This window comes from Gekko japonicus, unplaced genomic scaffold (assembly GCF_001447785.1).
Source record: "Gekko japonicus isolate JY-2015 unplaced genomic scaffold, Gekko_japonicus_V1.1 scaffold1416, whole genome shotgun sequence".
Classification (NCBI taxonomy): Eukaryota; Metazoa; Chordata; class Lepidosauria; order Squamata; family Gekkonidae; genus Gekko; species Gekko japonicus.
Window position 1 is genome coordinate 335,531 of NW_015175401.1, and position 13,427 is coordinate 348,957.

The window sequence follows — 13,427 nt, forward strand, 5'->3', positions numbered from 1 at the left end:
AAAAGTTCTGTCTCCCCTTTATTCATTGAATAAAGAATGGGGGGAACCTTGTAAAACCAACCTAGGTAGAAGGTAACAGAAGAAAATGGGGGGGGGGGTCCTCACATTAAACATGGCCCTCTAAGTACAAGCCCTCCTACCAATTTCTTTGAGAGGGGCCATGGTGTGCATCACACACACACCTTTATGGGTGCTACACAGCAGGTTCCACTCACACTATACACCCCCCCCCTAATACGCCTCAGAGGAACGGTAGGCCCAAGCCTCTGGATTTAATAGTGTTTAAATGCTGTTTCAGGAGCTGTTTCCAAATGGGGCAGGAGGCTGCAGAAGTTCTCCCTGTGCGAAACTCTAAATCTTTCCGAAAATACCAGCCTTAATTGGGGCCTGTTTTCTTGCATCAGCTGGATATGGGGGGATCTTTATCCCAAACATAACAGCTAGCATTACAGACAGGTGTTTGTGTGTTTAAAGAGATTCAGGACTGAAAACAAGGAAGCACTTCTGCACACCACGAAATTGATTTAGAACATTCACTGTGTTGGATCTGGGGAAGGTGTACCCCCTTTGGATCACTAAAAAGGTCATGCTGGAACTCGCTTGGGCAGAATGGGAACAGCAGTAAGGAGGGAATCAGGCAAGATCAGCTTGTGGGATCCACTCCACTACCACAAGGTCTGATGCAAGTATAAAAGGCTTGGACACGTTTATGACAGAAATCTGCACCGCCAAATGGAACCTCCATCGTCAAGAACAGTATATCTTGGAGCCAGGGTGAGGTGTCCATGAGGTTACTGTTCAAAATGAACTGAACAGACTGTTTTCTAAGCCACCAAACTTTTCTTACATTCTTGCCCAGCAGCAGAGGACACACAGCCACCCCCAAGCCATTTCTTACCCTGTGCTACAGGCAGTCAATATAAGAAGGTAATTCTTTGGCCCACCTGTGAATTCGTGGCTCTCCTCCATAGACCCCCCTCCACACCCAGCCTGCGGTGTCAACTAACAAGCACAGAAGCCTTCCTGTTACCTGGAGAAGCTGATGGCGTTCTGGTTTGAAGACCCTGTAGGTCTCAGTTGAGAGCAGAGTAGCTATTATTTCCTCCTTATTCAATGGCACTTAAAATCAACCGAGGCTAAGGAGAGCAGCCCTTCCCGTCTCCCACCCACCCCATGCTGGAAGCCACAAACATCACCTTGTGCGTTTACAATGAGCGGAAAGGCACATTTACCATTGGCCAAACGGGAGATGTTTTTAAAATGTAGCTTTCCTGGGCCTTAAAGACAGAAGAGGCAACCAGCCCTGGAGAGGTCAAGATGCTGGGAAGTTCCTGCTCGGAGAGCCTCGCCCTCGAGGGACCACCAGAGAAAGCAATTTGGGTGACAGTCCTTCAGATTTAATTTCCCACCTTTCCTTCCTTCCCAGAACACAAGGCGGCAGAGCTTGTAATTCAAGGATGGTGCTGGAAGTACTCAGCGTGGCCTGTCATGACAAGCACAGCGGAGGTTTTTGTCTGAGGGTTGCTTTTATGACGGGCCTAATTATTTGTTTTCCTCTTGCCCGAGGAGACAACAGGTGTACAGGTGAATCGATAGATGGCTGGCTGGTCTGTTAACTTCAATTCAGAGAAAAGGCAGGCTGGCTGAACAGCATCTCAATTTACTCCTCATGAGTAGGGAGAGGTATACGCAAACAAGACCCGGATACCACTCCCCTGCAACCCCCCAAAAAGGGGGCATAAAGAAATAGCAGTTCTTCTGCCCAGCCTCTCTCCTAACCTTCAATCCCTCAATATAGAGAAATATTTTCTTCCCCATCTCCCATTCCTCCTCTCCGAGAAGAGTGTGATGTTTACCATCTGAAAATGGGACCCATGCTTGGGCTGATCATAACTAACTTCATATATTTTGTCAACAGCGGCACTGAGAGAATCACTTGGCGGTATGACGGCCGGCCCGGTCTCTTCCTTCCAATGAACCTGAGCTTGTTAAAAAAATGGCAAGAATTTGGAATTTGTAGCCCACTGCCAAATCAAAAACCAGGCACTTTGGGAAAGCGTGGCCCTCCACTTCAGCCGTAGCCACAGCTAAGGAATGGTGGCGTGAGGCACACAAGCACATCAAAGACCCACATCAGTCCAGCTAAACAGGACTCAGACAAGCCTGACGCTGCCACGACCGAGACACATCTTCAGCCACAGCGGGCCAAACTGAAGCATCTCACCCGCTCCCCCCCCCCAACACCAAAACTCAACAATTTAAGGATTTCACAATTTCAAGCTTTTTAAAAAATGAGGTAAGACATCCCAGCCAAGGATACACTAGAACTTCCTCCCGCCCCACCTCCCTAAGTTTCTGTTCCAGCAGCAGCCTCCGCCCTTATTGCGCCCTCTTTGGATGGATTCCAACTGGCTGTTGGGTTTGGGCAGAGTACTTTATTGCAGTTTAATCTGTCGGCCACCAGGAGGCCGTGAGACATTGTTCGGCATCGGGGCGCAACCTGTGGCGGCCCCCCGTCTAGCAAGTGGGGGAGGTGGTGATGGGGCTATGCAGGAACGGGAGGTTGCTGGGGGTGGAATGCACTGCCACGGACACCGGGAAGCTGAAGACGAACTGGGACGTGGGGGTGGAGGCGGTATTCCCCCGCTCCCGTAGCGTCCCCGTGGGGCTGGCAACCTCGGCAGCACACGACGTCGCCAGCACCTGGGACTCGAACTGGAGCAGCTGTCCCATGAAGCTGAAGTTGGGCGAGATGATGCTCCGGCGCTGCTTGACAAACTCAAAGGCCTCCTCCAGCTTCACGCGCTTCTTCATGATCAGGTAGGCCAGGCAGATGGTGGCGGAGCGGGAGATGCCCGCTTGACAGTGCACGAGGACCCGGCCATGACACGCTTTCACGGAGTCTGGGGGAAGGAGAGAACAGTGGTGGCGTCAGCTCCCGTTACACTCAAAACTCGGCCTGGAAAACTATTAAGAAGTTGGAGGCTGCTCAGCTGAATGCTACTCTCGTCGTCTTTGTCATTCCAAAATTACAGTTACACCGGGTGTAACCTGAAAGCCTCTAAAGCAATATAACCAGGACTCATAGGATCACAGAGTTGGAAGGGGCCAGATAGGCCATCTAGTCCAGTGGTGGCAAACCTATGGCACGGGTGCCAGAGGTGGCACTCAGAGCCCTCTCTGTGGGCACGCGTGCCATTGCCCCAGCCAGGCCCAGACCATCATTAAAGTGTCGAATTCTCTGCCAAATAATTTTAAGTAAATGAAAGCATTTGGGATTGCTTTCTTTACTTTGTTTGGGTCATCTTAAGTTAATGTATGAGTTGTTTTTTCTAAAGTAAAACCTCAGTATTCAGGTTAAATTGCCGTGTTGGAACCTTGCGATAAATAAGTGGATTTTGGGTCGCAGTTTGGGCACTCGGTCTTTAAAAGGTTCACCATCACTGATCTAGTCCAGCCCCCCTGCTCAAAGCAGGATCAGGCTTGGAGCACTGGTTCCCAAAGTGAGCAATACCACCCCCTGGGGGGGTGCGGAGTAATTTTTTTTTTTCTGAAAAGGGGGCGGTAGGCCAAATAAGTTTGGGAACCTCTGGCCTAGAACATCCCTGACATCATCTTGTCCCACAGAATTTTCCTCTCTTTTAAAACAATTTTTGGGAGGCAACGTCCAGCCTGATGAAGAATTCTGGTTAAGTCAAAAAAGTTCACACTATTTTGTGTTGTTTGGCTGGTCCTAATAAAAAGGGTACAAAGCTAACTTCTACTGAATCAGCCCACCAGTCCATCAAGGTCAGTATTGTCTGCTCAGAGTGACGGGGGCTCTCCAGGGTTTCCAGAAGAGGTCTTTCCCATCACCTACTACCTGATCCTTTTTAACTGGAGATGCCGAGGATTGAACTTGGGACCTTCTGCATGCAAAGCAGATGATATTCCACTGAGCCACAGCCCCCCTTCCCAGTATTACATGCACTGAGTTCTGGCTGCTTGGATTTAACTTTTGAGAGCCAAGTTAGGGAACGTAAGAACAGGAATCTTTTGAAAGCCCTGGTGGGGCTACCATGCATGCTTTGGACACCAGCATTTTGTCTGACGGGACAGCAGCTGCCTTAGATATTCTTCCATTAGCTGGAGAACTAACATAGCTCCAAAAGTAAAAGCTGGGCTCTAAAACTCTGAACTTCAGGCCTGTATCCATCTCTCTCCCAACTATCCCCTTTCCCAGCACCCAGACTTTACCCCCTCAAAGCCTGGGCGTACCTATGTATCCGATGGCTTCCATGAACCAGGAACTGATGTCCGTTTTGTGGTTGTCTTCCACCGGAATGCATTTGTACTGGAAGTGTCCTTCAAAGTGGTTCGGGCAGTCTGACGAAACGTTCAACAAAGCTGTGATCCCCAAAGCATCCAGCATGTCTCTTCTCGCAGCGTGATGCGCACTGCCGAGGTACAGGAAAGGAAGGATTTCTACCGGGCCACCCTGCTCCAGGAGAGGAGAAAGAGGAGAAAGAAGAAGGGGGGGGGGAGAAGAAGTCAGTGTGACACGGTGACAAAAACCAGGGAGCTTTTGATGGAGGAAAACCCAACTGGAATGACTTCTGCGGCTTCTGATTATAGCGGGTCGGGTAGTCAAGAGCCAGACCTTTGTGCTTAAAGATATCTAAAATTTGGTAAGGTAAAGGTAAAAGTTCCCTTGCTCAAAAGCCAGTCGAGTCCGACTGTAGGGTTGCGGTGCTCATCTCCGTTTCAAAGCCGAAGAGCCAGCGCTGTCCGAAGACGTTTCCGTGGTCATGTGGCCGGCATGACTAAACATCAAGGCGCACGGAACGCTGTTACCTTCCCACCAAAGTGGTCCCTATTTATCTACTTGCAATTTCTTGCTTTCGAACTGCTAGGTTGGCAGGAGCTGGAACTAGTGAGACGGGAGCTCACTCCGTCTTGTGGCACCCGGGTCTTGAACTACTGACCTTCCACAGCCTGCAGTTCAGCGTCTTAACCACTTGAGCCACCACAGCTCCTAACATTTGGCAACATGTACTAATTATCCAGATTATTGTTTTCATTTTCCATGAACTGTTGTGGAAGCCATCCAGCCCTGACTAATGGTAATGGTGCCAAGACTCTCCTTAGCTTCTGAGACTTCAGACATTGCTGCTACATTTGCTACCATAATCTTTCAAGCGACAGGGGCTAGAAACTTGCCTTTTTAAAAAAAGAACAAGGATGCTGAAGGCTGTACCACATTGTGTAATTTCCTCACGTTTTTACAGAATTTTATTAACTTACTTAATATGTACCTTGCCTTTCTCCCCCCCCAAGACCCCATTGTCCTCTCCTCCAATTTTATCCTCACAACAGCCCTGTGAGGTAGATTAGGCTGAGTGTGTGTGAATGAATCATCTGGCAAGCTGAATTCTAATCTGACATGACACTGACTACACAAAAGCCCCAAATGCCAAGGCTAGAGCAAACGGTTTCAAAATCTGAAGTTTAGTGAGCACACTTCTGAATGACAAGCAACCAATTGCTCATGTCTACTGTTTCCCATCAGTTCTCTGCAGTGTCCACATTTTGGGCATTCACTGTAACATCATATATTAGAACAACTTTTTAAATCATTTCTGTTTTTAGAGCATTGCTCTTCCTAGCCTTTACAATGGGATCACAGTTACTCCCCTTAAGACTGCGAATATGGATTTCAATCATGCTGCCTTGACTGAAGTGTCACAGCAACACCACTCCAAAATGGCAGGAAGGAATGCAATTGACACTTAGCTTCTGAGCCAAGAGGAACACACAAGACCTTGAGCCAATCCTGTTTGGACGCTTGGTTCTCTGTAACAGATAAGGCCTCGGTGAGGCTCCACATCTTTTGCGGAGAGCCAGGGAAGAGTTACTTATCTCTTCCTGCCAGACAAGAGAAGCGTGCTTGCAGAGAGAAAGCACTGGACGGATGTGAAATAGCCTAGCTGTCAAACTTCTGCGAAACTGACGCCATGGGAAAAACTCCAAAAAATAACCTTGAAAGCATACAAAGGAACACTTGTCTAATGCTCCGGGACCGCCTTACATAAAAATGGACATTTTGAACAAGTGACATCTTATCTTTAAGAGCATTTTATTCTTTCTGAAATGGAAAAAAATATTTCTTTTTCTGCTGCTTCTCAAAATCACCGGATGGCCACTTAAAAAGTCCTTGAGGGGGGGGGGAGGTCTTTCCCCCAAATCGTCCACCCCCGCCCCACCCCGGGCCTTGTCCTCTGCAAGAACTTACAAATGGCTTTTTGGAGACCAGGGCTATTTTTGGGCAGGAACGCACAGGAACGGAGTTCCGGCTGGCTCCCGAGTTGGCCACACCCAGCAGGAACTCATTAGCATAACAGGCCACACCCAGCAGTAGAAATTCATTAGAATTGGCTACATTAGGGGGGTGTGGCCTAACATGCAAAGGAGTTCCTGCAACAACAAAAAAGCACTAGGTTTTGACAACAAACAAGGTAAACAGAATAAGAAGCAAAAGGTGGGTGTGGCTGGATGACCACACTTCTGGTAACATGAGAATGTGGCCTAATATGCTAATGAGTGGTGCTATCAGGGGTGTGGCCTAATATGCTAATGAGGTCCTGCTGTTGGGTGTGGCCTATTATGCTAATGTGTTCCTGCTGGACTTTTTTTTAAAAAAAACCAAAAAAGCCCTGTTGGAGACTAATTAAATTTAAACCTGGTAAGCATAGGAAAGCTGACCTGATCGTGCTGGGGGGTTCCACAGGAGCTGCAGCTGTGCTCAAGAACATCCACAGAGGCCAGAGGAGATGCCGTCACGGGAAATTTGGTCTTTGCGCAGAATTCTGGATACTCTGAATGAAACCTCTCGTAGCCACCTGAAAAAGTCAGTGAATCCAACATGTTAGCACCTCGAGACTGGTCTAGTGGAGGACAAAACACTCCAGGTTACATTTGACCCCCATAATGTGGGGGGGGGGGAAATCCCTAGCGACACCGTTTGCACGAAGTCTTGCGCCGCCACCCAAACTCCCTAGGGCAGTCCCATTTGAGCCCAGCCTCTCCCATCTTCATCAGCATTCCCTTCGTTTAAAAAGAAACGTTTAATCCCACGATAATTTAGTCATATACCGGTTATTGCTATCACAAATAACAGATCGAAGCATGGCTGGGCTAGAACCACAGATGACGTACTGTTGAAGGAAAACAACTGAGCAAACTGGACAGAAGTGAGCTAGAAGCAGGCCTTGAAGCCCACATGGCTGTTGGCTGAAACAGATGGGGGCGCAGGTTGCGCAAAATGAGGCCCTGGCAGCCACTGGCACACTTGCTGAAGTGCTACAGAATGTTCATAAACATTCCAACTGAGAAGTGTGGGGTGCTTCCTTTTTAGAAAAATGTCAGAGACATATAGAGGTGTTGGTGCGAAGGGTTACAGAGACCTCAGAGGTAGCACTATGAAGTCGTCTGAAAGACTGAGTAATGTGAATGACTGTGGAAGCCACAGCTATTGGCTTGTACCCTACAGTAAATCTCCACTGAGGTATTTCCATCAATACAATGAGAGTTCCTCGCCTTGAAATTCTGCTCCTGAGGGGCACCCGCCCAAGACTCTGAGGAATTTCACATTACCCTTTTAAACCCGTTTTGTGGGGGCGATCTCTGGCTTTTGTTTTTTTAACACTCGCTTTAGAGCATTTCAATGGGGTTGATATAATGCTGTTGCGTTATAGCGCTATAATGCTATAAAACGAATGTTCCCAAAAAAAGCCGGAGATCGCCCGCGCGGGCGAAAAACGGCGGGAAAAAGCGCATCGGAACCGGAACCGGAAGCGGCTCAGGTAAAACGCTTCAGCCCCGTTTCCTAAACAGGACAGAAGCGTTTGTGTCTGAAATTACAAATAAATTCCCGTAGGGAAACGGTTCTAAAACGGTTCGGTCTGAAATGACAGACCAGAAACTGTTTGGGAACCGTTCCTCTTCAGGATTATATTGTCTTTCTGAAATTCCTCACAATTAACCAGCTGGGAGTCCTGCAACAGGAGGAGAGAACTGGCAAAAATCACATTCTCCCTTCCATTAGAACAAATTCACTGCAGGGTCCAAAGCCACTGCTAACACAGACACGGACTTCTGCAAATTATTCTCCAGCCTTCACTTTTACTATCGAGTCTCGGACACAAGAAAACAGTCCCACAAGCCCCTTGAACATGCAGAAGTGGGAGTCTAAAACAAGGCACACAGGAGATAATTTTTTTTCAAATGAGGCTGCCATGGCCCCCAACCAGCACACCAACAAAATAATTTCTTTTTTTTTAATAGTTAAGCTTACGGCAAAACCCCCTACGTGACAGAAGGCTTCGTTCTTGTCGCCCACATACACTGAGAGCCAGAGTGGCGTAGGGTTAGAAATGAGTCACCTAGGATCCAGGAAGCCTGCTGGCTAACTTTGGGCCGGTTTCACCCTCTCAGCCTAACCTCCCTCACAGGGTTGTTGTGACGATAAAACAGAGGAAAGAAGAACTAAGTTGCTTTGGGTAAAGACGGGTTACTAAGTTAAAGAAATAAAAAGATACCCGTGAGAATTAAAAGTACACGCACGCGAAGCTAGAGGTGCTGACGGAAACTGCCGGCAGTTCCCTTAGGAGATGGAATGCCTCCTGAGGCCCGCTCGGCTGCATCGGTTTTAAGCAAGCAGGCTGACTCCTTCCTATTCCACCTGGAACGTCGGTGCAATTGTAATCTATATTTACACTCCGGGCCCTCCATTCTTCTTCTTGTGAAACTGAGCCACCAATGACTTCATACTTTCCTAACCTCGAGCTGCCAGTCACTCCTTCCCTTGTGCCAAGATCCCAGGCGTACTTCAAGCCCCTGGGGGGAGGGGAGACAGGGACTGCTCTTTTCCCAGCATCACAAACAACCACACCAGGGAATCCATCCATCGGGTTGCCAGGTAACCGCAGTGGTGGCTGCTACTCCGCCACTGCACTATGTGCTCAGCTACCGATCTTTTTTTGGGGGGGGGAGAAGCGGGACTTTTTTTGGAAAACAGTTCTACCGTGTTTCCCCGAAAATAAGACACTGTCTTATATTTATTTTTTCTCAAGAAGACACACTAGGGCTTATACCACAAATGCATAGAAATCCTGCTAGGGCTTATTTTTTGGGTAGGTCTTATTTTCGGGGAAACAGGGTAGTCTTAAGGTGCCCCCCCAATGGAAAAAAACAGAAATCTGGGTAAGCACCAAAGTAACGACTATGAAATATCTTCTCTTTTGGAATGAGACAAGAAAATAAAGAACTGCACCAGTCACAGGAGATAAAAAAATAAGGCCCAAAGCCAATGGTGCAAAATTGGGTTAAAATATGTGTTATTACTCAGTTAAATTTCAAAAAAATCCCCTGAGCGTTCCACCAACAGGCGTCGTCAGGGGAATCTGTCATACGTAATAACAACACTGAGTTTACATATGTACATAAAATTATACAAATAAGATATTGCATTCAAAGTTAAAATCCAGGTCCTAAAATATCAGCTACGTACAAAACCGCTAGAGCTTTTTCTGTCCTTGAGAAATTTAACTGAGTACTCTACCCTGATGTTGCACCATCGGCCTTATTTTTATCTCTCTCGGGGTGAGCAGAGCAGTTCTTCCGAGAAGCCTTTACTTATTCAAAATGTGGAGTAGGAAGATTTGCCGTCTAAGACAGCTTTCCCCATTCCAGACTAATATTCCTGGCATTCTTTCAGAAGGCAGCCAAGTTGGTTTTCAGGAGAAATTCCAGGAGCACCTGAGAAACCAGCAAGATTTTGGGGGGTATAAACTGTCAACGCTTCCTTCGTCAGGCATCTAAGGTGCTACCGGACTCCAAGCTCGCTCTTCTGGCATTCACCACTGCGGTTAACTCCAGCAATAACAATAGGCAAGTACCTGTCCAACTTCCAGCTGAAGTTTGGAATAGGCTTTTTGCCTCCACTTGATGAAGGATTCTGCGTTAACTCAAAAATTTGCATATCACTGCTAATTGCACCACAGGTTGAAGCAACTTGACAGCTCTTAATGCGCACGCACTCCGTAGACAGAGCAGTGTCTCCTTCCAGCATTTGGAGAAGTTAAGTTCAATTTATCCATGCTGAATGGCTGCATTTCTAAATGTCAGACCCTAAACACATTATTTCTCCCTGGAGCGCAACCAAAAGTCCTAAAAAGGAAGCGCGACCACAATTGCATCATAAAGCCTGTCTCCCCCTTTACACTCGCAAGCTTTAGCTGTACTGCTGCCTGAACATTAAGCTGAAGTTAGTCATGACTAAATGCTACTGAAAACACGGGAAGAATTAGTCACGACTAAGTTCAGCGTGTCAACGTGACTAATTTTGACTGAGTTTTCAGTTAACAACAGTCTCTCTCCGGGGGGGGGGGGGGGGATATGTCAACAAAAAGACAGTCCGGTGGTGCAGGACGAGAAGGAACATCCCAAAGTTCCAGGAACCAGTATCAAACTTCACAGATCACCTGGACCTCCCTTCTGACTTTGAAGCATGGACTACACCGATGGGCTCCACCTGGGGCGGCCCTTGAAGGCCATCTGAAAACTTCACTGGCTCAGAAAGCAACACCCAGGGTAAAACGAGCCTCTTGCTTCTGGTGTCAACTACATTTCTGGGCCTAGTGAAAAGTGCTGGATTCGACCAGTAGAGCCCTTCACTTCTTCACTTTAAAAACCCCTCCCCGGCACTCTTCAAGCAGTGGCTGGATGAACACTTGTCAGGAATGCTCTAGGCTGATCCTGCATTGAGCGGGGGGTTGGACTAGATCACTGGTGGTGAACCTATGGCACGGGTGCCAGAGGTGGCACTCAGAGCCCTTCCTGTGGGCATGCGTGCCATCGCCCCAGCCAGGCCCAGACCATCATTAAAGTGTCAAATTCTCTGCCAAATAATTTTAAGTAAATGAAAGCATTTGGGATTGCTTTCCTTACTTTGTTTGGATCATCTTAAGTTAATGTATGAGTTGTCTTTTTCTAAAGTAAAACCTCAGTATTCAGGTTAAATTGCCGTGTTGGCACTTAGCGATAAATAAGTGGGTTTTGGGTCACAGTTTGGGCACTCGGTCTCTTAAAAGTTCGCCATCACTGGACTAGATGGCCTGTATGGCCCCTTCCGACTCTGTTTCTAAGAATCAGTTCCAGAGACTCTCAAGTGCCACCTGCACTCCAACGGCACCCAAGACGATCCGACTAACAGTACCTGCAATGTGTTTCAGAGGTGCCTCCAGCAGGGATAATGGTGACGGCCTTCTCAACCGCCACCCCCCTAGACTGTGGAACTCTGTCCCATTGCAGCTTAGCCACAAGCCAATTATGCACTCAGGAAGGCCTTTAATACAACTTTGGTATACCTGGGCGTTAATCTGTTGTAATTAGTGTCTTTAAGAGCCAGTTTGGTGCAGTGGTTAGGAGCACGGACACTAATCTGGGAGAAGCAGGTTTGATTCCCCACTCCTCCACATGGAGCTGCTGGTGTGACCCTGGGTAAGTCACAATTTCATTCAGAGCTGCTCTCTCAGAAGCAGTCCTCGAAAGAGCTCTCTCAGGCCCACCTACCTCACAGGGTGTCTGCTATGGGAAGGAGTTTGTAAGCCGCTTTGAGACTCCTTCAGGTAGTGAAGGATGGGGTATAAATCCAATCCCTTCTCTTCGTCTCTTTATTGTGATCTTTAGAAGCACCCCATTTAATTAGACATTTATACCCCATTCTTCTTCCCTCTCCCTCTCCCTTCCTCCATTTTAGTTTGACAACAACCACCCTGCAAGGTAGATTAGGCCAAGAGAGTGACTGGCCCAAGGTCACCCAGCAAAGCTTCCGCGGCAATGGGGTGATTCGCACTTAGGTCACCCTGATCCTAGTTTTACACTCTAATCCCTACACCCCATAGCACAACTCAAGTCACTTTCTTGAACATGCCCAACTCATGGAACAGCAAAAGGAAACTGAAAATAAACTGCAGTTGGATGTTCAAGAAGAGTCATCCCTCAGTCCAGTCCCTTAAAATGGAGTATTTTAATTTAGGCAGACAATTCAAATGCTCTGCCCTGAATGAATAAATTATGCCAAAGAGGCCACTTTGCGTAATTAACTCTGGTTGTCAGTCATGGCAGAGTCAAAGCCCGCCCACACATCACTGGGGTTTCATTTTTTGCTATATCTTCTTGAGAGTTTGGCCGATGCTGCCCACGTCCAAGAATACATTCGAGGGCTCTCACTCAAGTGCAGGCCTCAACTTTCAAAAGCAGATTTGCCGACCTAAGCCAATAAGCCCTGACAAACGCAATAACGGCTAAAAAAAAAAATACAGCCACCTCGGAAGAAGGCAGCGGTTCTGATTACAACCGAGCGGCTTGCACAGCGGAAAATCCATTTCAGGCACGGGCCCACCAATAACAATCTCAAAGGAGGCCATTTGCACACTTGGCCACCAATAATATGCAGATATTCGCACCCAGAATGGGCCGACCCTGGCAAGTACTTGGAAGGGCAACCTCTAAAGAATACCAAGGCCGGGACGCAGAGGCAGGAAATATCAAAGCCACCTCTCTGAAACGCCCAAGCCCCACTAGGGATTTGCCTGTGCCTCACCAACAGCGGCCCAAGCCTGGTGGTGGATAGGTGGGCCAGAAGCAAGACTCAGAGCCTGGTGCCAGAAGCAAGACTCAGAGCCCTCCCCATAGTGCTGCCAGAGTGGCTTCATCGCTACAGAGACCAAAAACCACTCCTGATGCACAAAGAGGGACATCGGTCTGGTTTTATTTATTTATTTTTGTTAAGGTGGGTCAACAGTCACAGCCTTTCAGCCAAGCGGGGAGAGATGTCACCCAGGCGCTCAGTTGCACGGGAGGGGCTGTGGCTCACTGGCAGAGCATCTGCTTGGCACGCAGAAGGCCCCGGGGGTTCAATCCCTGGCATCTCCAGTTAAAAGGAGCAGGCAAGGAGGTGATGGGAAAGACCTCAGCCTGAGACCCTGCAGAGCCCCTTCCCATCTGAGTAGACCATACTGACTTTGATGGGCTGATCCAGTGTAAGGCAGCTTTCATTGGTTCATCTGTGCAAATAGGCAAGCCCGCTCTCCCTTTCCTAACAGCCAAGGACATAATCTGCCACCTAAAGCTGCAAAGCTACCCAAACCACAGGAGAGCATTCCTTAGGCCAAATCACTCTGCCAGCTAAACAGCTTTCGACCCCAACTAGGCTATAATCCAGAGTTATGCTTTAAAAAAAAGAAAGAAAAAGTCCCTCAGTTTCAATTAGATTTAAGCATGGGCTGAACGGTGCCACCCGCCCACATCCACGGGACTTCTATATTACCCGCCATCGATCAAAACCACCCATGTCAAGTACTCTGTAAAAATTAAACTGCATTCCT

The 13,427-nt window shown here is 47.9% G+C and overlaps 1 protein-coding gene across 1 annotated transcript in view; it reads right to left on the reverse strand.

Annotated features, from left to right (window-relative positions):
- Positions 1-2,304: 2,304 nt before the first annotated feature.
- Positions 2,305-13,427, reverse strand: part of DUSP4 (dual specificity phosphatase 4) — a 15,031-nt gene continuing 3,908 nt past the window's right edge. Inside the window, exons 2-4 of the mRNA XM_015425703.1 lie at positions 6,742-6,878; positions 4,258-4,477; positions 2,305-2,903 (exon numbers count right to left, since the gene is read on the reverse strand). Of these exons, the coding sequence (XP_015281189.1) occupies positions 2,518-2,903; positions 4,258-4,477; positions 6,742-6,878 (743 nt within the window). The 3' untranslated portion in view covers positions 2,305-2,517. The remainder of the gene's footprint in view (positions 2,904-4,257; positions 4,478-6,741; positions 6,879-13,427) is intronic.